This window comes from Antechinus flavipes, chromosome 3 (assembly GCF_016432865.1).
Source record: "Antechinus flavipes isolate AdamAnt ecotype Samford, QLD, Australia chromosome 3, AdamAnt_v2, whole genome shotgun sequence".
Lineage (NCBI taxonomy): Eukaryota > Metazoa > Chordata > Mammalia > Dasyuromorphia > Dasyuridae > Antechinus > Antechinus flavipes.
This window is the reverse complement of record NC_067400.1, coordinates 55,150,568-55,172,843: the sequence shown is the minus strand read 5'-3', so window position 1 is coordinate 55,172,843 and position 22,276 is coordinate 55,150,568. Positions and strand designations below refer to the sequence as shown.

Here is a 22,276-nt window from a genome sequence, read left to right as displayed (position 1 = left end):
AGTTGGCTTGTGTTTATGAAACTAGGAACTTCTTTCACCTACAGTGGTTTTTTAAAAAGTATATATTAAATTGAACAAGGTTGTAACAAAATTGCTCTGATTTGTTTACATGCCTTTTGGAACTTTTTTTGTTTTCTTCTATATATTCTACATATGAGTATAATTTATAAAGTATAAAAATACTTTATGCCCCTTTTTATTTTTCTTGATTTAGGCATTTTGCCCTTGAATGCCCATTACCCAAGACAACAGCATTACTATAATAATATGGGTAAGTACTTTATGAAAATAATTTCAACAATGGTTTTAAAATTTTTCTTTTATATGATTTCATCTGTGTGGGAAACTACTTCCAATGAAATTAATTAGGGTTAAGTGACTTTCCCTCCTCACTTAACCAGTAAGTGTCTGAGCTTAAACCTGAACCCACTTCTTCTTACTCCAAATTCAGCACTACCTGTTATTGCTTATTCCATTTATGAATGTATCAATTTATTATTTTCTTAATTATTATCAAGGTACTGGTTTATTAATATATTGATAATATAACTGATTATTCTATTTATTAATATACCAGTTTATTATTTTTTCATTATCAAGATAATAGTTTATTAACATATTAATAACATAAGTGGTTATTCCATTTGTTGTAATTTTATTATTATTCATTGAATAGTACTAGGTTGTAGCATTGCAGCATAGAAGCTCTGCCAGGGAAGCTTAAGTTCTGGTTGATCCTGTTAAGTTGGGGAGGCTTCAAATACAATCCCATTAATGGATTGTGTATTGGTGGGTTAAGGATCCATTTGCCTAAATGCAGAGGTGCTCATCATTACCTTGACTATAGGGGAGGTGGCTTTTTTTTTTTTTTTTTTTTTTTTGGTCCCAACAATCCTAGAAGATGTCTAGCAGTTCTAACATTTTAGAGCAGTTTCCATTGATGGTGGAGGAGTGAATGCTCACATCAACAAAGTCAGAATTCTTTAAAAGGTTGACACAAAGAATACTTGCTGCAATCTGCTATTTTTAAATAATGATGATGGTGATAATGATGATAAAAATAATTCTCTATTCTTTTTTTAAATTAAAAAAATTTTAATAATAAGCTTTTAATTTTTAAAATACATACAAAGATAGTTTTTAACATTCACCCTTATAAAGCCCTATATTTCAAGGTTTTTTCCCTCTTCCTCTATCCTAGATAGAATGCAATCCAATATATATTAAACATGTGCAGTTTTTCTATGCATATTTCCACATTTATCATCCTGCTTAAGAAAAATAGGATCAAAAAGAAAAAAATGAGAAAGAAAAAAGCCAATCAAACAACAATAAAAGAAGTGAAAATACTATGTTGTGATCCACATTCGGTCCCCGTAGTCCTCTCTCTGGATGTAGATGGCTTTCTCCATCACAAGTCTATTTATTGGAATTGGCTTGAATCATCTCAGTGTTGAAAAAGAGTCTCGTCCATCACAGTTGACCATTGTATAATCTTGTTGTTGCCGTGTACAATGATCTCCTGGTTCTACTTGCTTCACTTAACATCAGTTCATGCAAGTTTCTTCAGGCCTCTCTGAAATTTTCCTGCTGATCATTTTTTATAGAACAATAATATTCCAAAACCCTCATATACTATAACTTATTCAGCCATTCTCCAACTAATGGGCATCCATTCAGTTTCCAGTTTCTTGCCCCTACAAAAGGGCTGCCACAAACATTTTTTGCACATGTGGATTCTATCCCTTTTTTTATGATCTCTTTGGGATATAAGCCCAGTAGTAACACTGCTGGATCAAAGGATGTCAACAGTTTGATGGCCCTTTGAGCATAGTTCCAAATTGCTCTTCAGAATGGTTGGATTCATTCACATTCCACTAACAATGCATCAATGTCCCAGTTTTCCCACATCCCCTCCAGCATTCATCACCATCTTTTCCTGTCATCTTAGCCAATCTGAGAGGTGTATATTAATACCTCAGAATTGTCTTTGCATTTCTCTAATCAATAGTGATTTTGAGCATTTTTGTATGACTAGAGATTGTTTTAATTTCTTCATCTAAAAATTGTCCATTCATATCTTTTGACCATTTATCAATTGGAGAATGGCTTGATAATACTCTATTCTAATGTGGGATTCAAATTTCTTTTAGACATATGATAGAGTATTTCATTTGTCCCTAAAGAGAAGCTAAAAATAAATTATTACTCCTATTTTAAAAGAGGTAATGGACTAAGAAGGAGAGTTGACAATAGGAGTAGTGAGTAAGAGTCTTAGGCATGAAAAAATGTGTAAGACTAAGCCCCAGTCATGGTAAAGTCCAAGCTAGAAGCGGCATCTCCTTCTTAGCTTAGAGGCCTTTCCATTTAGCTCACACTGTTGAGTGTAAGGGACTGTCTTCAATTAAATAAGACTACCCTCGCACATTTTCTAAATATCATAACCATACTGAAAGAGTGCCTCTGAAGTTAAGTGATATTAAATGAGATGAACAGAATGCATTGTTTTTTCTCCTTCCTTTCCAGTAAATAGGTGGGGCAGAATGCCTGATTCAAATGCATAGGTCAGGGGCTGTATGTACCACATTCCAGTTATCCCATGGAACGCTGGGGTAGCTGGAACATTGCCAGTTGACGTGCTAGGGAATCAGCAGGCTTGGGAAGTACTCTATGTACTTTGCACGCATGCCAATTTAGAACAGCTATAGAGTTCAAAATATAGCATTATGGGCTTATTTTAAAGAGTGGGTTCAAAGGATCCACCCTTTCAAAGAAGCCTATGTTTTGGTCTACAGATCCAAATCTGCTGTTTTTTTTTTATTTGGTCACAAAGTACTAAAGATCTTTTTTTTTTTTTAAACCCATCAATCATTTACACTTTTCAATGACCATTGAAGAAAGAAAAAAAAGGAGAAAGATGCCTCACATCCTCAAGAAATTTATGATGTAACTGGTAACATGGGATCAACACTTAACAAACACAATCCTGGGCAAATAACATTATGCCTTTGTCTAATGAGTTATGGAATAGTGGAAATTAATTTATTTCAGGTATAGTTAGTAAGGAATAGGTGAGAAAGAGAACAGAGTGAGAGGGATATGTATAACATGCATAGAAGGAAGCATAGTTTTCCATTTAACCTGAAGAAGAGAAGCAACTATAGCTATTATCAGACATTTTTGAGACAGCTAATTGAAAAAAAAGGTGGAATAGGGTGTGTTCTGCTTAGTTCCAGGTAGCATAAGAACTAGAAGCAATGAGTAAAAATGACAAAAAAGCTATTTTAAGCTTTTTTTTTTCTTTTCCATTAGTTAGCAATTTATTTTCCTGTCTTCTCCATCCAGGTGTTCTTCCTTCCTCAGGGTAACAGAATGTTACATCTCTTGTAACTAGATATCAACTTTGCCTGATAGAATTAAGAAAATAATAATATTTTTTAAATAGTGAAATCACATTCTATCCCATCCCCACATAATATATGTGTGTGTATGTATACACACAGAACATATTTATATATAAACACACATACACAGAGTCAGGTATAGCAAATTCTTGCATTGGCTTTATCTAAAAACATATGTCTCATTCTTCATCTTGAATCCATTACTATTCTGCCAAGAGTTAGGTAGAATGATTCATCATTAGTCCTCTGGAATCATGTTTGATCATTGTTTTGATCAAAGTTCTTAAGTCTTTCCATGTTGTTTAGCTTTACAAGATTGTTGTGGTAGTATACATTTTCTCCTGGGCCTGTTCACTTCACTCTGCCTTGATTTGTACAGTGCTTCTTCCCAGATTTCTCTGAAGTTGCCACTTAGGTCATTTCCAATGGCATAGTGATATTCTATTTCATTCATAGACCATGTGTTTGTTTAGCCATTCTTCAACCAATGACATGATGGAGACCGATTATAATTTTAATTGTTCTTTCATATGATTAACTTAGTCATCATAACCAAATAAAAATATTTCAACACATCAAGAAGAACAAATTAGAGGAGTATATACTAAAGCACGAACAATTAGAATTCTCCCCAAAGTGCAATACTTTGGCTGCTTTCAAAGGTGAGTTCTTAGAGCAGTGGGCAGAGGTCCCATGTGGGTATGTAGTAAAGGGTGTCTCCAGTTCAGAAGGCTTAGGCTAGATTACTACTGAGTCTCCTTCCACCTCTGGTATCCCATGAGCTATGGTAATGGTCCCAGTTTTCCTATTGAATTTTTTTTCTTTATCAGTTTTAAAGCCCTACTAATAGGGTTGTTTCAATCCCTACAAAAGTGTTACTGAAAAGATTAGTTCATAACCACCAGTTATGATCCACTGTATGCTGTTAGACCATCCATCAGCTGGTACGCTGTAGCTATTGGTAGTGACTTAATTGTGTGTGTATGTGTGTATGTATATATGTATGCACACATATACATACATATACACATATATAAATATGTGGTTTTTTACTAAAACTTGTTATTTATTAAACTAAGAACATGGGGCATTTTTTTTGACAGTGGATGGGACAGATTATTTTATAAATTTGGCAGTAACAATTTTTTTTTAAACACTGTTCTGTTGGTGTTAAATCACAAACAGTGAGTGTGTTCACAGCTTATTTCTGTTTGTGACAGTCAGGGTGACGGTGGGCTTGCTTTCTTGCATTCATTACTAATAGTAACTAGATACCACATTATGTTAACCTGGAATAATTAAGAAAAGATTAATTCTTTAAGTAGTCAATTCACAAGATATTCCAGTTGGTGATTGGAAAAAGGAAAAAAAAATGAGATTCTTAGAATTATAATTTTAAGGAAATGATAATAGAGTCTTTAAGCTCTATGTTCAAGATAGCAAAAAATGTAGAGAGATAGCCATGGAGAGGGGTCAGAAATGGAAAGATAAATCTGGAATTCATCAATGTGAGGGTTATAATCAAGGGCATGGGAATGCATGAGATCACCCAGGGAGTAGATAGGGAGAATCATCCTTGAAAATATGTAGCAGCCCTAACCTCCCCTGGCATAGTACACTGATCTTTCACTGACATTATAATAAAAACATTCTTGATTTCAAAAATTCAATTTCAAACCCAAATATTTTCTGTGGCTGTGTCATTCAAGAAAAATTTTGCACCTATTATGTGTAAGGAATTGTGTGAGACCCTGAGGATTGGTGGGTGAGAATATGCAGAAATAAAAATTGTATAGACCCTATCTTTAAAATGTTATTCTTCTATTGAGAAGAATATGTCACATAAAAACAAAATATAGCATGGGGAATGAAGGGAACAAAGTGATGTAGGAATATTTGAGGAATATTGTTGTTTGTCCTGCGTTCTAGAAGAGGACCATGACATCAGGGAGGTGATGCTATAACGTGCAAGTAAATTGGATTTAAGTGCGTAAAGACTGAGGTCACTTGCCTCACTTTCTCCTCCAGAGCCATCTGGATCCAGTGGCAAGATATATCTTGCTCCAATTTGAGGAATGGAAGAATACTGCCAGTCTGGAGAATCAGGGAAGTTTTACCTGGAAGAGGCACTTTTTGCTAAGCTTTTGAAGAAAGAGAGTCATTCTGAAAAATAAAAATGAGAAGAGCATATGTTTTTTAGGCACAGGGAAGGGCTTCAGTGAATGCATAGAAGCCAGAGGTGAGATGTCACCTAAAAGTCACATTTGGCTGTAATATAATATATGGGAAAGGTAGTAATATGAAGTAAAGTACTCCTGGCATGGAGCAGATTCTTAGCCAATTGATTGATTGGAGGACCTTTATTGAGTTTGCATTTTAATCATTTTATCATCGATTTACCAAAGACACAACCTGGTTTTACCCTTCTTCCTCTTGCATCACTACTGAGCTGTCTTTTCTATACCTATATTGATTCCACCTCAATGACTGTTCATCTGCGAGTCTTTTCCCTCTGATCACTTCTGAGTATAACTGCTGCACTAATTTTTTTTTTATTAAAGCCTTTTATTTTCAAAACATATGTATAGATAATTTTCAACATTCATCCCTACAAAACCTTGTGTTCCAAATTTTTTTCTCCCATACTAATTTAATTTCTGCCATACTAATTTCCAGTTTTCTCAACAATTTTGATCCAATAGTGATTTCTTATCCCAGAAGTTGGGTTTACTATAGACATTGACTATTATGTCTTGTGAATCTAACCTATTACACTGATAAACTACTCTTTTTCTTAGCCAGTACTAAATGTTTTTGATAACTGCTGCTTTATAACATAGTTTTAGGTCTGGTACAGCTAGGCTACCTTCATTTGCATTTTTTTCATTAATTCCCTTAAGATTATTGACTTTTTGTTCTTCCAGATGAACTTTGTTATTATTTTTTTCTAGCTCTATAAAATAATTTCTTGGAAGTTTGAAGCACTGAATAAGTAGATTAATTTAGGTAGTATTATCATTTTTATTCTATTTGCTCAGCCTACCCCTGAGCACTTGATATTTTTCCAATTGATTGGATCTGGCTTTATTTGTGTGGAAAGTGTTTTGTAATTGTGTTCATATAGTTCCTGACCTTGTCTTGACAGCTAGACTCCCAAATACTTTATATTATCTACAGTTATTTTAAATGGAACTTTTCTTTGTATCTCTTGCTGCTGAATTTTGTTATTCTATTACTATTAGTGTTATTCTAACACTAATATTTCTTAAACACATTTTCATTTGGACTCAGTTTTTGAGTGGGAGAAACAGTTGTATGGATGGATAATCAGAGGTCCTAGGTCTGGGGTCCCAACTCTGCCACTTACTTATTTGAACTATGGACAAATGGTTGACTCCAGCCCTCAGTTTGTACAGCTGTAAAATGAGGTGGGTTGTACTGGATAATATGTAAGATCCTTAAAATTCTATGATCCTCTGCTCAGAAGCCTACTCTTCCTTGCCGACTATATCAAGTACAAGCCTCCCAAGTTTTCCAAGGTTTTTCACCATTTGGACTTGTTCTGTTTGTCCCAATTTTCTTTCTCACTGCTCCCAAGCTTGAATTTGTTGCCTAATTTAAGCTAATCTCATTTTCATCTATAGCTTATACTACATTTGTTGCCAGTTGTGTGTGTGTTTTCTTAGTTTCATTCATTAATTAAAAAAGAAAAAAAAATTACTAGGTCCAAGTTTGTGCCAACTTCTATGCTAGGCCCTAGGGATACAAGGCAAAACAAAACAAAACAAAATTTTCCTCCTTAAGGCACTCCCATTGTATTGGAGGGAAACAAATTAACAGGGGAAAATGACTCAAATTTATACAAAGTAATTTCCAGTAGGGGTTGGAGCAGGGGAATTGCCTGCAGGAGGTGTCCTTTGTGTTTGAAAGAAATGAGAAATCCTGGGAAGGAGAAGGAGAAGGAAAAAGAGACAGAGAGAGGAAACAGAGATAGGGATGGGGGGAGAGACACAGACAGACAGACACAAGAGAGACACAGACAGAGAGAGGAAGAGGGAGAAACAGAAAGAGGAAGAGAGAGATGGAGAGAGAGACAGGGGGAGGGGGAAGAGACAGAAAAGGGAAGAGGGGGGAAAGAGGGAGAAAGAGAGGCAGAGAGCATTCAAAGACATGGAACTGAGAAATGAATGGAATGTCTAATTCTTTGAGCCAATAGTCCAAAGTGGCTAGAATTTAGAGTGTAGAAGATAATCTACATGTAGCCACATTGTAAAGGACTTTAAACCTCAAACAGAAGAATTTCTATGTCATTTTAGAGACAGCAGGGGAGCCCCTGGAACTCTTGCAGCAGTGGGGTGATATGCGCAGGCCTGTGCTTTAGGAATATCCCCATGGCAGCCATATGGGGGATGTGGACCAGAGACAAAAACTCTGCCCTTGTCATTTCTCTTTATTATTCTAGATGATTTCGGGCATATTATTCTACGTTAAGGTTTCCTTGATTGCATTTATTTATGATTCTGCTGAATACCTATAGAGCTTAAAACACAAACCTGATGACCTCACGCTGATTTATGTGCTCTTTCCTGACTTTCAGGAGTCGTCCTTTTTTCCTCACAAACTGGATGTCAGATCCCTTTGGGCATCTTGATTCCATGTCTCCTTCGGCACCTACCATAATGACAAGGGCAAAGTAGGCCTGTCCCAAGCATTTGATTCCAACCAGTTTTTCCTAAGGGCCTCAGGATGAGAAATCTAGGCTAGACCAGGAAAATTTCCTCCACAATCTGGGTACAGCTGCATTTCTAGTAAAATCTCTATTGATCTCTTCATAATAAATTACTACAGGGGTAGGTCAGATTGACCCAGATTTTTTGTAGCTTACATTGGCTCTGGGATGTCTCTAGCAGAGCTGGGTCTCAATGACACACTGAAAGTGTATGGCCATCTGGACTTGAGTATCATAGGCCAAACTGGCAAGATTAAATGTATGGCAGAAAGTATCCTGCACTGAATTTGCCATACTTTTGATGAGGTGAAGTCTAGTTTCCAGGGCTCCCGGTATGGGACCAAAAATATGATGGGGTTTAGGTTTTCGTAGGGAACCAAATAATAAGGTCTAGATTTAGGAAACCAAAATGAGATTAGGGTTTCTGGTGGTCAGGGAGTTAAATGATAAGGTCTAGTGGCAAGTTCGGGGTTCAGGGAACCAAATGGAGAGGTTTGGCTCCCCTACACCCCTCCAAGGGTGGGGAGTTTTGGGAAACCCCCTTCTGGTGGCGCAGATTCTCTGTAAAGGAATTTACAAACCCGAAAACCTAGATTGCTAAAAGAGGTTTATTATAGGGATTGGTAAGTAAGATTAGAAATCCCTACAGAGAGGCATAAAGTCTCATTAGGGAAATAGGTGAGGATAAAGAGAGGATAACACTAGAAAAGAATATTATTCCAATGAGCAGAGGTTTCCTTGGCATAGCATGGCATAGCTGCCGTGGCTTGGAGCATTGGGATTTTTTTAGTTCAAAGCTTCTTAAACTATGGGTCACAACCCATATGGGGTTGTGTAACTGAATGTGGGGGTCATGAAAGTATAATTTATTATCAGTAAATGATTTGTATATCTATTTCTATACCTATATTTCTGGGATCACATAAAAATTTCTGAGGCAAAAAGGGATCTCCAGTAAAAAAAAGTTCTGAGAAGCCCTGTTCTAGATCAAGAAGAGAGAGGAAGGTTGTTGACTTTGCACAGCTCTGCCTCATTTAAATACACTTGCAAGTCAAGATATTTTCCTGATGTCATTTTTTCCTCGGCAGTAAAGATGGACAAGTAACAAACTGTGAGTAACAGAAATTTGCAGTTAGGCAGTGTTCCTCTTTCCCCTGTGTGGGACAGTATGGACCACAAAACCATTAGAGACTTAGTGAGAAAAAGCAAAAGAGATTTATAACCACCTCAGGAGAAAGGGCATCTCCCTTCTGACAAGATGTTTGTCAGTAAAAGGAGTACAAAACATAAACTGCAAAACAAAATTAAATGGAACAGAAGCTCTTCCTCTTGACTTTTTCTCTCATTATTTGGGGAAATCCCAGAATCTATCTATCTCAAAAACATCAATAATAATAAACTCTTAATTTCAAGGTTCCCTAGAGAACTGCTACACAAGTAGATATCCCTGAATGAGAGAATTCAAAGCCATCATCACTTTTAAAAGAAATACTAAAATGCTAATTAAGAGGTGGTAGGAAACAGGAAGAGAAGTTCATTCAAGACAACCAAACACTTGTAGCTTTTTAGCTATAGCTCACTTTATTATAAAGTCTCAAGTCATAATTAAGTCAATATTCCCATAAGAGGTCTTCACTCAGTTGATCCCACACAATCCTCCTCCTCAGTTCATCCCATAAAACCTCTCTTCTTTATTTATCATCCTTTGAAGACCTCTCACATCATTCTTGATACATTTCCTCAATCATCTTGTTCTCAGTTTCAGGGATCCCTCTGGATCTGGTCTGTCCTTTTTCTCTATTGGGATTCATCCTCATCAGGAATCAATGAACCTGTCTGTTTGATTCCTTGATCCCATCTTCTAAAGGACCAGATCTAACTGGATTTCCCCCTTTATGTTCTTCAATATCTCCACTATGGAAATCCCAGTCATGTCCCTGAGGTTAAATTTTCCCTGTAAATCTACTTATGTACCATCCCATGGCTGCCACCCTCTGGGCCAGTCCACCCCAGCATCTTGCCTTGTGGTGTCTTTTTCCCTTCCTCCATACCATATCATATTGCCCCTAACTCCACTATGCTTTCTTACTCAACTTCTCCTTCCTACATCTAATTTTTTTAGTGTGTTAAGTCCCTTTTAGGAGTTAGCCTGCCAGCTAAAGGCTTGCCTGAATCTCATGGGGTACTCTTTTTCTACTGGAAAATTGTGAATTCCACCAAGGAACTTATAAAAGCCCTTTCCTTGCTAATTATATGTTTTCTCAATTTTATAACAAATCTAGTGCCTTTGTCATCTGGTTAATAATTATTTTGACCATGGCCTGAAGTCTTATGAGCCTATTCAGCATACAAATTGAGATTCGTACCCCTGCCTCCCATCTGGGGCCATCTATCACCCCAACTATTTGTGTCCCTAGTAATTAGAGTAGGTAACCTTTCACAAATAAAAATGCCTATCACGGAAGTAAGCAACAACAAAAATGCTAAAAGAAACAGACAGATAAATGTATTTAGCAGCAGATAAATGATTAGACCAAATACTCACTTATTTAGGATATAATGACCACATATTTTCAGATAGGAAACTGTAAGATCTTAAATCTACTGAATACTTGCCTTGATTGCGGAAATTTGCTATAAGAGGAAAAAGCAGGGACATGATTATAATTAAAAACTTGTCCTTCAGGCCTTAATCTGAGAGCACATACATGACAGGATAAAGCATCTTTAGTTTAGTTTAATAATTCCATCTTATAGCCAGATTCAGAAATAATCAGGTAGGTTCTTATTCAAAGAAACACCACTGCGAAATAGAGTCAGAAGGATCCCCTTAAGGTTGGCCTCCCAGCTCTTGCCCAGATACTGACCTCCACATGTAACAATTCAGGATCACATTCCTCTGCGTACCTTGTGGCATATTCCTTTCAGACGGTGGATTGCTGGCTTGATGATCCATCAGACAATCATACCTGAATTCAAAACTCCAAATAATAACAACTACAGTCCCAAGAAATTTTATCTCAAACAGCAAGTCTCATTAATCAAAGCTTCAGATGAATTCAACTCTCAATGATCACATATCCTAAATAAGTAGTGACTATACTTATATTGATAACAGTAAGAGATTCATCCTAGAAAGTTCACAATTTGTCTTCATATCTAAGTAGATGGGTTTTAAATTAAACATTACACAAATCATTTTACTTTAAGATGCTCAATAGCCAATCTATATAAAAACACGTTCAGGTATTAACTATGTTTAAAGGGACAAAGACATAGATCACTGTTCTCAGAATCTCCCTAAGCAATGAGAACAGTTTTTAAATGACTCAAAGCAACCAATTAAAAAAATATAATATAGAATATACTGTCCTAATTTCACATTAAAGAACCCTATCAGAATTAACATTAATAATTTCTTCATCCTAAAAAAATATTAATTCAACTTCCTCTAATTGAGAGGTCCCTATAAACTTTTCTGGAAATATATATAAAAGGTATAACACCAATATTGTTAAAAATTCCTCTAAGCACAATTAATCTCTCCTCCCATCAAAACATTCCTAATTACAGAAGCAATTTTAGAGCTTATAAATTGTCTTTAGCAATCCATTCTTGAGGTTCTTCTTCAGATCCTTTAAGCCTGGTGTTCTCAGCCTCTGGATTGTAGTCTCAGTCTTCTGTAATGACTGATAAAGTCCTTTCACTCTGCTTCTTTTAGTACTTAGTAAACACTCACTCTCCTACAGACTGCAGACTCCAAAGGTGCTGTCAGGATTAGCAATCCTTGTTTCTAAGGGCTAAAAAGGAAGGACATGGTCATATATAATTTCTTAAATCCTTATCCTTTATTTCAAAAGAAGGTCTTTCCTTTTTTTTTCTCTCAAATAAAAGTAAACCAAACTCAGCTCATATGGGGAAAGTCTCGGATCACTGGGAACAGAACTAATTCTTCTTACAAGCAAACATTTGATCCAAGGCAATCTTCAATGTCAATTTAATAATCCATTTCTTAAAAATCTGATTCATTCTTTCCACTTTCCCAGATGAGGACAGATATTCAGGCATATGGAATTATCACTCAATTTGCAATCCCTTCACATTATTTCTTTTTTTTTTTTTAAATAACTTTTTATTGATAGAACCCATGCCAGGGTAATTTTTTACAGCATTATTTCTTGCACTCACTTCTGTTCTGATTTTTCCCCTCCCTCCCTCCACTCCTTCCCCCAGATGGCAAGCAGTCCTTTACATGTTGAATAGGTTACAGTATATCCTGGATACAATATATGTGTGCAGAACCGAACAGTTCTCTTGTTGCACAGGGAGAATTGGATTCAGAAGGTAAAAATAACCTGGGAAGAAAAACAAAAATACAAGCAGTTTATATTCATTTCCCAGTGTTCTTTCTTTGGGTATAGCTGCTTCTATCCATCCTTGATCAATTGAAATTGAATTAGCTCTCTTTATTGAAGAGATCCACTTCCATCAGAACACATCCTCAAACAGTATCATTGTTGAGGTATATAATGATCTCCTGGTTCTGCTTATTTCACTTAGCATCAGTTCATATAAGTCTCATCAGTCCTCTCTGTATTCATCCTGCTAGTCATTCCTTACAGAACAATAATATTCCATAACATTCACATACCACAATTTACTCAACCATTCTCCAATTGATGGGCATCTATTCATTTTCCAGCTTCTAGCCACTACAAACAGGGCTGCCACAAACATTTTGGCACAAACAGGTCCCTTTCCCTTCTTTAGTATCTCTTTGGGGTATAAGCCCAGTAGAAACACTGCTGGATCAAAGGGTATGCACAATTTGATAACTTTTTGAGCATGGTTCCAAATTGCTCTCCAGAATGGTTGGATTCATTCACAACTCCACCAACCATGCATCAGTGTCCCTGTTTTCCCACATCCCCTCCAACATTCCACATTATCTTTCCCTGTCACTCTAGCCCATCTGATAGGTGTGTAGTGGTATCTCAGAGTTGTCTTAATTTGCATTTCTCTGATTAATAATGATTTGGAGCATATTTTCATATGTCTATAAATAATTTCAATTTCTTCATCTGAGAATTGTTCATATCCTTTGACCATTTATCAATTGGAGAATGGTTTGATTTCTTATAAATTAGAATCAATTCTCTATATATTTTGGAAATGAGGCCTTTATCAGAACCTTTTATTGTAAAAATGTTTTCCCAGTTTATTGTTTCCCTCTAATCTGGTCTACATTTGTTTTGTTTTGTTTGTACCCCATTATTTCTTAGAAGACCTTAGAAGTAAAGTATGTTCCATTATCAGAATCAATAATCTCTACCAATCCATACTTAGATACAATTTGTTCCAATATTATTCCACTAACCCCTCTTAAAACAGCAGAGCTCAGGGGAATGCTTCCATCCATCTCCTGTATCTCAGTTTCCCTACTGATGTCATTTCATTAAAACCTAACTTAAATATTTTGGAGCCAGGCTCTCTCCCCCCAGAGGAACACCTCCTTAATACCTTCTTATTTATCTTTAGATATTACACACCTTTCAGATACAATTTGTTCTACAGTAACACATATCCTTGTATGCCAAATTTTCTTGCTTTTACTTATTTGTTAAAGCAAGACAAACCTTAATTCTAATATTCTAAATAGCTTTGGACTAAATTTCCTTTTTTAAAAATTTTTATCATAGCTTTTTATTTACAAAACATATGCATGGGTAATTTTTCAACATTGACCCTTGCAAAACCTTCTGTTCCAACTTTTCCCCTCCTATCTTCCCACCCCCTCTCCTAGATGGCAGGTAGTCCAATACATATTAAATATGTTAAATATAATATATGCATTTTTCTTGCATAGCAAGAAAAATCATATCTAGAAAGAAAGTTAAAAAAAAAAAACCTGAGAGGGAAAACAAAAATGCAAGCAAACAACAATAGAAAGAGTGGAAATGCTATGTTGTGGTCCATACTCATTTCCCATAGTTCCCTCTCTGGGTGTAGCTGATTCTCTTCATTACTGAACAGTTAGAACTGGTTTGAATCATCTCATTGTTGAAGAGAGTCATGCTTTGGACTAAATTTCACAAAATTTATACCAGATATTCAGCTGGGTTGACAAAATGTTAAAGCATAGCTCTTACAATTTTTACAAATTGCCCAGTGTACAATTTAGCAAGCAATATAGAAGCTTAAATATATTACATCTAATTAGGACATACAAACAGGTGACCTCTTTAGTTTAGCTACTAGAGAAGCAAACTTTCTAATTTCAAATCAAATCAAATACTGATTTAAATTTTTAGTAACAATATCAATGCGCACATATTTCTAAAATCTTATACCAGAATAAATAAGTTCATAATTTTAGCACATGCTGGTTAATAGTAATTACCTCATATAATTTCAGAATTCGAATTCCACTTTAAACACTCAGCCCCAAAATTTAAGATGGCAGAAAACTGCCCTCTCAAATCTGTTCACAGGGCTTTAAAAAATTGGTGGACTTTGCTCCATGTCTGTAGTTCAGTGACTAGCTCACCCTCCATGCCAGAAATGGGGGGTGGGGGGGTAGGAGATATCAAAGATGTTGGGGCAATAGCACAAATCCTAGAAGAATCAGGCCATGGACACTATCCTAGTGAGGATGCCACAAACCTGAGAAGTTTGAAAAATCCCAGAAAAGCCATTTTCCCCCCTTTTGTAGTTTTTTTTTTTTTTTTCCCAGTAAACTTTAAGTTCTGGACCTCAGAAGGCTTTTAATCATGTATATTAGGTCTACTTAAAAATACAATAGACCAATTCAACTTAGCTAATAGAAAATGTCAAGCAACTTAAAACTTAGTCTCAAATACGCTAGAATTTGCTAAAATGTTTAACAGTTCTGTAAATATTTCTGCAAGCTCAAATTGGCCAGTTCTAGGTCCACAGAAATATGTCAATTTGAGGTTTTTTTTTTCTTTTTTGGTGCAACAGTTAAAAACTTTCCCTAGTTCAGAACTAGTCCTTCCTCTCTAGCTAAAAGCTATTTGCATAAGTCCAATTATGTACAAAACAAGCATTTTTAAAATCCCAAATAGCCAGATCTTTTCCTTTGTAATTCAACTGAGAGAAACGCAAAAGACTAAATACAGGCACTCGTGTAACCTCTCTCTCACACACACAAACTGCTTTTCTAAATCAATCTAGATCCTGTTCTTGTCCCATCTTGGTTGGAAACCAGGAGGGGAGTTCTGGAGCCAAAGGCTTAGGAATTGGCAGGCTGATATTGAAGATTCCTTTGAATTTATATCCAACCCTCAGGGAATGGACAGTTCTCCCATTGATAGGATTATCTGCCCAAACCAAACAACCGTATTTCCCCATACATTTTGGTACTTCATTCCAATTCTTCCTAAAGAGCTATTTTCCCAGGACACCAGATAGGTTGAGAGCCAGCTATATTCCTTTCCAAGATTCACAGTATCTTATATTCTTTTGATGGAAGACTCACCTGATCTTACCAAAGGAAAATAGGAGAAGCCTTATGAACTTGAACTGCTTATGATTTTCCCAATATCAAAGGGAAATATGGGAGCCTTTTACAAAGTTTCATTGCCTAAATTCTCCCAGTCCCAATCCCATTCACTCAGACAACTCACCATTTCCTTGGCAGAGGAAAATCCTCTTATGAATTCCCCCTTACCTTACCCCCCTCCTCCCCACCAGTTCTTGCCTTCTGGGATGTGCTGCACAATTTACCTGACTAATTTCAAACTTTTCTCTGCTGGTTTATCCGCTGGGTCAAATTAATCCTCTATTTTTGCTAGCCTACTTCCATTTTTGCTTTCTCCGAGTGTCTCTCTTCAGGAGTTTACCTACTTGGAGTAGGAGTTCCTGAGCTGAGTCCAAGGACCACTGGAGAACTCTTTGGAGAGTGTCTGCCCAAGGATTCAGTACAAGAGACTCCTCAAGAACAGGAAATATCTTGGATGAGCACTCAAATTGTGTGCCCAAAGGAATATAAATTTTGATCACTAAAATCTCATAAGATATCTTGGGATTTATGGGCTAGATTTTTTTTTTAATCTTTCCTACTTGTTTATTCTTTTATTAAAAAAAAAAAAAAAAGAAAGAAAGAAAGAAAGAAAACTGTGACAAATTAATTCTTTTGCCCAGTGTAGTTTCATTTATGAATTCTTGAAATATAGCACTAGGAAACCAAGCTTCAAATGGAACTACTTGACCATGTCTTAAATACAAACCACTTTGGCTCTTGTTGATTGGCCAACAATAGATCCCATCCCCAGCCTCACTTGGTGATTGTTTGGGTTTATGTGGTTCTAAGGAAGTTTAAATAGCAATTCTTTCTGTTCTGGTCAGAAATCCTGAGGGGCTTCCCCTCCAGTTTGATTTTTCTTTTAAATAGGCAACTAGGAGGATAATAATAAATGTTGGAAGGGATGTGGGAAAACTGGCACATTAATGCATTGTTGGTAGAATTGTGAAATGATTCAACAATTCTAGAGAGCAATCTGGAGCTATGTTCACAGGGTTATCAAACTGTACATACTCTCTACTGGGCCTGTATCCCAAAGAAATCCTAAAAAAGGGAAAATGACCCATATGTGCAAAAATGTTTGTAGTAGCTCTTTTTGTGGTAACAAAGAATTGGAAAATGAGTAGATCCCCATCAATTGAAGAATGGCTGAACAAGTTGTGGTATATGAAGGTAATAGAATATTATTGTTCTATAAAAAATGGTGAACAAGCTGATTTTACCTAGAAAGATTTACTTGAATTGAATTCTATATCATGCACAGTTTGTGCGATGATCAATTATTAAAGACTTGGTTCTTCTCAGTGGTTCGATGATCTAAAGCAATCCCAATAGACGTTAGGCAGAAAATGTCATCTGCATCTAGAAAAAGAACTTTGGAAATTAAATGTAAATCCAGACATGCTATGTTCACTTTTTTTTTGTTTTGTTTTTTCTCACCCATGGTTTTTTCCTTTTGCTCTGATATTTCTCTCCCAACATGATTGGTAAAGCAATATATATTTGCCTCATTTATTAACTAGCCTTAAATCACTGAAATTTGTCAGACAAACAGATCTGGGAAAGGATCTTAACTTTAAAGGCCATTACATCTAGGTTCATCTCCAGTCATCCTGATTTGTATCTTGCCACTGGTTTCAGATGACCCTGAAAAGGAGACTAAAGTTAATGACTTTGCACAACTCTGTCTCAGACAGTTAGAGTGTCACTCTGGACAATTTACTTCATCCAGTCTGCCTCAGTTTCCTCATCTGTGAAGTGAGCCAGAGAAGAAAATGGCCAACCACTTCAGTTTCTTTGCCAAGAAAAGCACAAATGGGGTCATACAGAATCATACATGACAGATGCATCTGAACAACAATAGCAAACCTCCCCGGATTGTTAAGATAAAATGAGATAATCTTTCTAAAATGCCTTGTAAATATTAAAGCACTGTATCAATGCTAATTATTACTAGTTATAGAGCTCTTTATAGAATGATAGTTATTGAGACATAGGAACTTTCATATGCTGATCTTTCAAAAACTGGTCTGGATCCAGAGAAGAGCTATAATTTTTGGAAAGCCTTGGAAGCAATTACAGAAAAAACTTTTGGTCTATTCCAGCTGAACTGTTTTGTATTTTTATGGAATCACTGTGTTTTGCATTTGAAAGATATCTCTCAGTTTATCTAGACCTATTTCCATCTGGGAAAATTAATTTGAACCTCAGTTTTGATACATGGGTTCATCTGCATTACTTTTCACCTTGTTTTTGAAGTCAGTAATTGTGAATTCCTTGATGAAGAAAACTCTTCAAAGTAGAGACTTCCTCTACAAACTAAATCCATAACTTAGCTGTAATTTTTAATGTTGGAGAGCTCCCTGGACTTGCTCATGAGTGTGCTATACTATGTGTCAGAGACAGGCCTGGAATTCAAATCTCTCTTGATGCCAGAACCACTTTCTCCACCTACTACACTCTTATATAGTAGGCATTTAATAAATATAAGATCACAGTCCATTAGGTTGTGAGCTCCTTGACCATGAGGATTGTCTTTTGCCTTCTTTTGTATCATTAGTACTTAGCACAGTTCCTGGTTCATAGTAAGTGCTTAATAAATGTTTATTGATTGGCGGTTCTCAATTAATTGAGTGATTAACATTTTTTATTTCTCATGACTTCATGTTTTTCAATGACTTCATGTTCTTGACGCTATTATGTTGAATACAAGGATAACTCCTGATCTTGTAGAATCATTTTATGGTCCTTTTTATGCCTGTGTATGAAAGAAGAGGATTGTTTGTTTTGGTTTTTTTCCCCATCTTGGCATTAATTATGTTTGTTTGTTTTCAACTTTTCCTAACAAATAGTGAGTGGGAGTAGCTACAGGGGAAGGGTGAATTTCAATAGTTATGGGGACTTTGCTGAAAGTGATGCTGCCCATGGGCCAAGAAGGAATAACAGAGCTCTAAATTCAGAGAAGGGAGGCCCATGGTCCAGGAACACTCAGCTAATTGATAGTAGGGCTAAGACTAGAACAGGGACAACCGGGTGGCTCAGTGGATGGAAATTGATGCCAAGAAGGTCTGAATTCACACTGGCCTCAAAAAAAAAAGTTACTAGTTGCATGACCCTTAGCAACCACTTTTGCCTCAGTTTCCTCATCTGTAAAATGACTTGGAGAAGGAAATGGCAAGCCATCCCAATATCTTTGCCATAAAAACCCCAAATGGGGTCATGAAGAGTCGTTCCCAACTGAAACATGTTGACAATCACAAAAAAGACTAGAACTCAGATCGTTTGGCTTCAAAAATCTGGATTGAAATTCTGCCTCTAATGCTCATTACCATGTGGCTTTTGACTTCACTTTCCCCTTCTCTAAAATGGGGAGGAGGAAGTTTAGAGACCTCTGAGGAGCCTTCTAGGTATAGTTTGATGATTCTAAAATCCATGTTTTTTTTGTTCTCAGTCTGGATTCTTATGGACAAGTCATAGTTTCCAAAGGCTGATTAACTGTATAAATTGGTGAATTTTATTAACTTGCTCCTCCTATGACTCACTGTTCCATCTGTAAATAGAGTGGAATAGAGTTCCATCTGCTTCGTAACTCCTTCCTATGGAAGATGCTCAGGATCCACAAACCAGACCAACAGAAGGAAAAAAAAAAAAAAAAAAAAACAGAGCCCTATTGCCCTTCTTTGATACATTTTTTCAGCCTCTTCTCCACCCAAAGAAAAAGCAACAGATCTGCACCAGATTCTTTCCTATGGTTTGCACGTAGATACTGTGTGACTATGGGGGGAAAAAATCACTTCACTTCTCTGATCTTCATGGTCCTCATCCCTATTATGAGGAATTTGGATTAACTGATTGTCAAAGTCCCTTCAGCTCTAATGTTCAATGATTCCAGGAAAGGATTTTAACTTTGTGAAAAGCAGTATCCTATAAAGCCGAGGATTCATGTCAGCAACCAGCCAAAGAACATTTAAGAGTAGATCTCTCTTGAATATCGATTTATTAATATGGCTATGCCCATCTGAGAAAGGCTTTATAAGCCAATGAACTTCATGAATGTTTAAAAATCTGTGACCAATTTTTCTAATCTTGGTATTGTTTCTTGATCTCCTTTGCCATGAAAATCTGGTATGTCTATAAAGAACAGATGGAAAGTTAATGGAATAATGATAACCAGAATTTCTTTTAACACAGTGCCAAAGTATATAGCCACGGAAGAATGTTCAACTAGGTTTGGTTTTTAAATATAATTTAAATGTATTTCTCTTAAGTGTTTGAATGTTAGAATTTTCCAGGAATGTAAATTATAGAGCTATAAAAAGAAAGCTAATTGGACTAGCAGAACCACTAGAGAATGTTCCTGGTACTCAAAGGCCCATACACTCTGTTGCACATGATCATGGAGTCTCACGGTTATTGATGACTCAAATATAATACCTTTACTCACACAAGTCTTTGACTTACAAGCTATAAGTCCCTCCACCACTCTGTAACCCTCCTCCTCCCTCCTTTGTCTGACAAGTACCAAAATTAGATTTTGTAGTATTCAGATGTTCAGACTTGTAGACTATATTTCAGTAAGGCATTGGCTGGGATGTTTGAATGAGAAATAACATGAGGAAAAAGGCATTTTTTAAATCAAGTAAATGTTCCCTCAAATCACTGTAAATGTATGCGACAGATAGATTATAAAGATATAGGACTGAGTAATCGGAGGCATTCAGCCATTTTAGATTTTAATTTAGTTGAATGTTAAACAACAACAAAATGCCTGTCCCCCCCAAAAAAAAGAGCCCCCTGCCCAAATCTCACAAACATTCCCAAAACCACACAAGAAAGAACTTTTGGAAGAAAATGATTTTTTGCCTGTACAAAATTGCTCATAAGTGAGACAGATAGTTGGCAATGTGCTTTTTCTATTTATAATAATAATAATGACAATACCATTTATTCATTTCAACCATGTCTAACTCTTCATGACCTCATTTGGGGTTTACCTGGTAAAGATAGTGGAGTGATTTGCCATTTCCTTCTCTAGCTCTTTTTATAGGAAACGGAGGCAAACAGAGTTAAATGCTTTGTCCAGGGTCACATAGCTAGTATGTGTCTGAAGCTAGATTTTAACTCAGGCCACTTGGCTGCCCCTAGATGATAACCATAGCCACTATTAATATAAACTTTTACGGTTTACAAAGTAATCTGCATAAATTGCCTCAGTTTAATCCTCACAATAACTGTTTACACAGATTTGGAAATTGATATTCAGAGAATTTCAATGACTTCCCCACACAGGTAGGAAGGGCCCTTCCTTTCTATGACACTACAATGGCCAGACCCATTAGGGCATGATTAGGCTTCCTTCAGTGTGCTCAGATTCCTGTTTGGTTTTTTTTTTTTCTCAAGCTAACTTAGTTATTGCTCTTCTGTTCTGAGTTGAATGTTAATTGTGTTGCCAACACTGACTCTTGTAGAAAGGGTCTGTAATTTTAGAGTGAAATGTAAAATTTGATATTGGTTTTGTTGAAAAAAGATTCAACATTTCATTTAAGAGCCATTTATTAAATGTCTATTATGTATAAGTCTTTAGGTAATATGAATGCAAATAGGACATGAGTTCAAACTCACTACTAAGTGCAATAAGATGTATACAGATAAACAGCAGATATTTACAGGTGAAGGTAAATATATATATGCAGAAGAGGTTCACAATGGCCATTGATTACCATTCATTTACCTTTGCCTGTAACTCATGCTTCCCACTGGTGTTTGTCAGTACGGTAGGAGAATTCTATGCTTCCCTGGTGATTCCTAAGCCTGAAGGTCAATTTGTGGAGGATTGCATTTTTTAAAAAATTATGTTCAGATCCTTCTACTTCCCCAGACTATTATGATGACATCTGCCCCACACCCTTACCTACCTTTCTTAAACAGTAGGAACTATAAGACTTTGCTTTTGATAAAGAAAAAGAAATTAAGGTATTTAGGATGGAGTAAAGCCTCCCATATTTGGATAAGTGGAGACAGTTTAGCTAAATAGGATTTCACAGATGTAATGCTGGAAAGAATCTCAAAGACCATCTAGTTCAGCCCACTTATTTCTCATGGGAAAAAACAAAAAACAAAAAACTCTGAGGCCTTGGAAATTAAATAATGTCACCCAGGTAACAGGAGTTTTAGGTGGGATTTAAACTGGTCTTCTGACTCTGGGAAACTAGTGTTCTTTTATTGTTTGTTTTAGTTAACAAAACAAAGTAAAATGACATTGTAGAATCTTTATTACTTCAAGGACATATTTTAATTAAGCTGCTGGATTATTGCCTGAAAGGGGCTTTTTTAAGGAAGGCAGGATGTGACATAGTGAATGGAGTGAGGCAGATTTGGCACTTACCAGCTTAGCTTTGTAATGGGTCATTTGCCTTAGTCCCAATTTCCTCATCTGTACAATGGGGATATTTCTGATTTTTTGATGGAGTATAACAAAAGTGCTTATTTCACATGGTGAGAAAAAAAATGATACTTTGTAGTAGTTTACAAAGCTCATTATAAGTGTTAACTGGTATTTGTCATTATTCATTTGTATTAGGATGACTTTTACAGCACTGA

General features: G+C 36.1%; 1 protein-coding gene across 6 annotated transcripts in view; it reads left to right on the top strand.

Annotated features, from left to right (window-relative positions):
• Window positions 1–22,276, top strand: part of RHBDD1 (rhomboid domain containing 1) — a 183,233-nt gene that overhangs the window by 88,198 nt on the left and 72,759 nt on the right. For 5 of the 6 annotated variants that reach the window (XR_007951649.1, XM_051983440.1, XM_051983439.1 and 2 more), the window contains exon 5: window positions 215–271. The exons of the other annotated variant lie outside the window; for it this stretch is intronic. Coding sequence is in view for 4 of the 5 variants with exons in the window: in XM_051983440.1 (XP_051839400.1) it covers window positions 215–271 (57 nt within the window). In the remaining variant the exon portion in view is untranslated. The remainder of the gene's footprint in view (window positions 1–214; window positions 272–22,276) is intronic. 6 annotated transcript variants of the gene reach the window in all.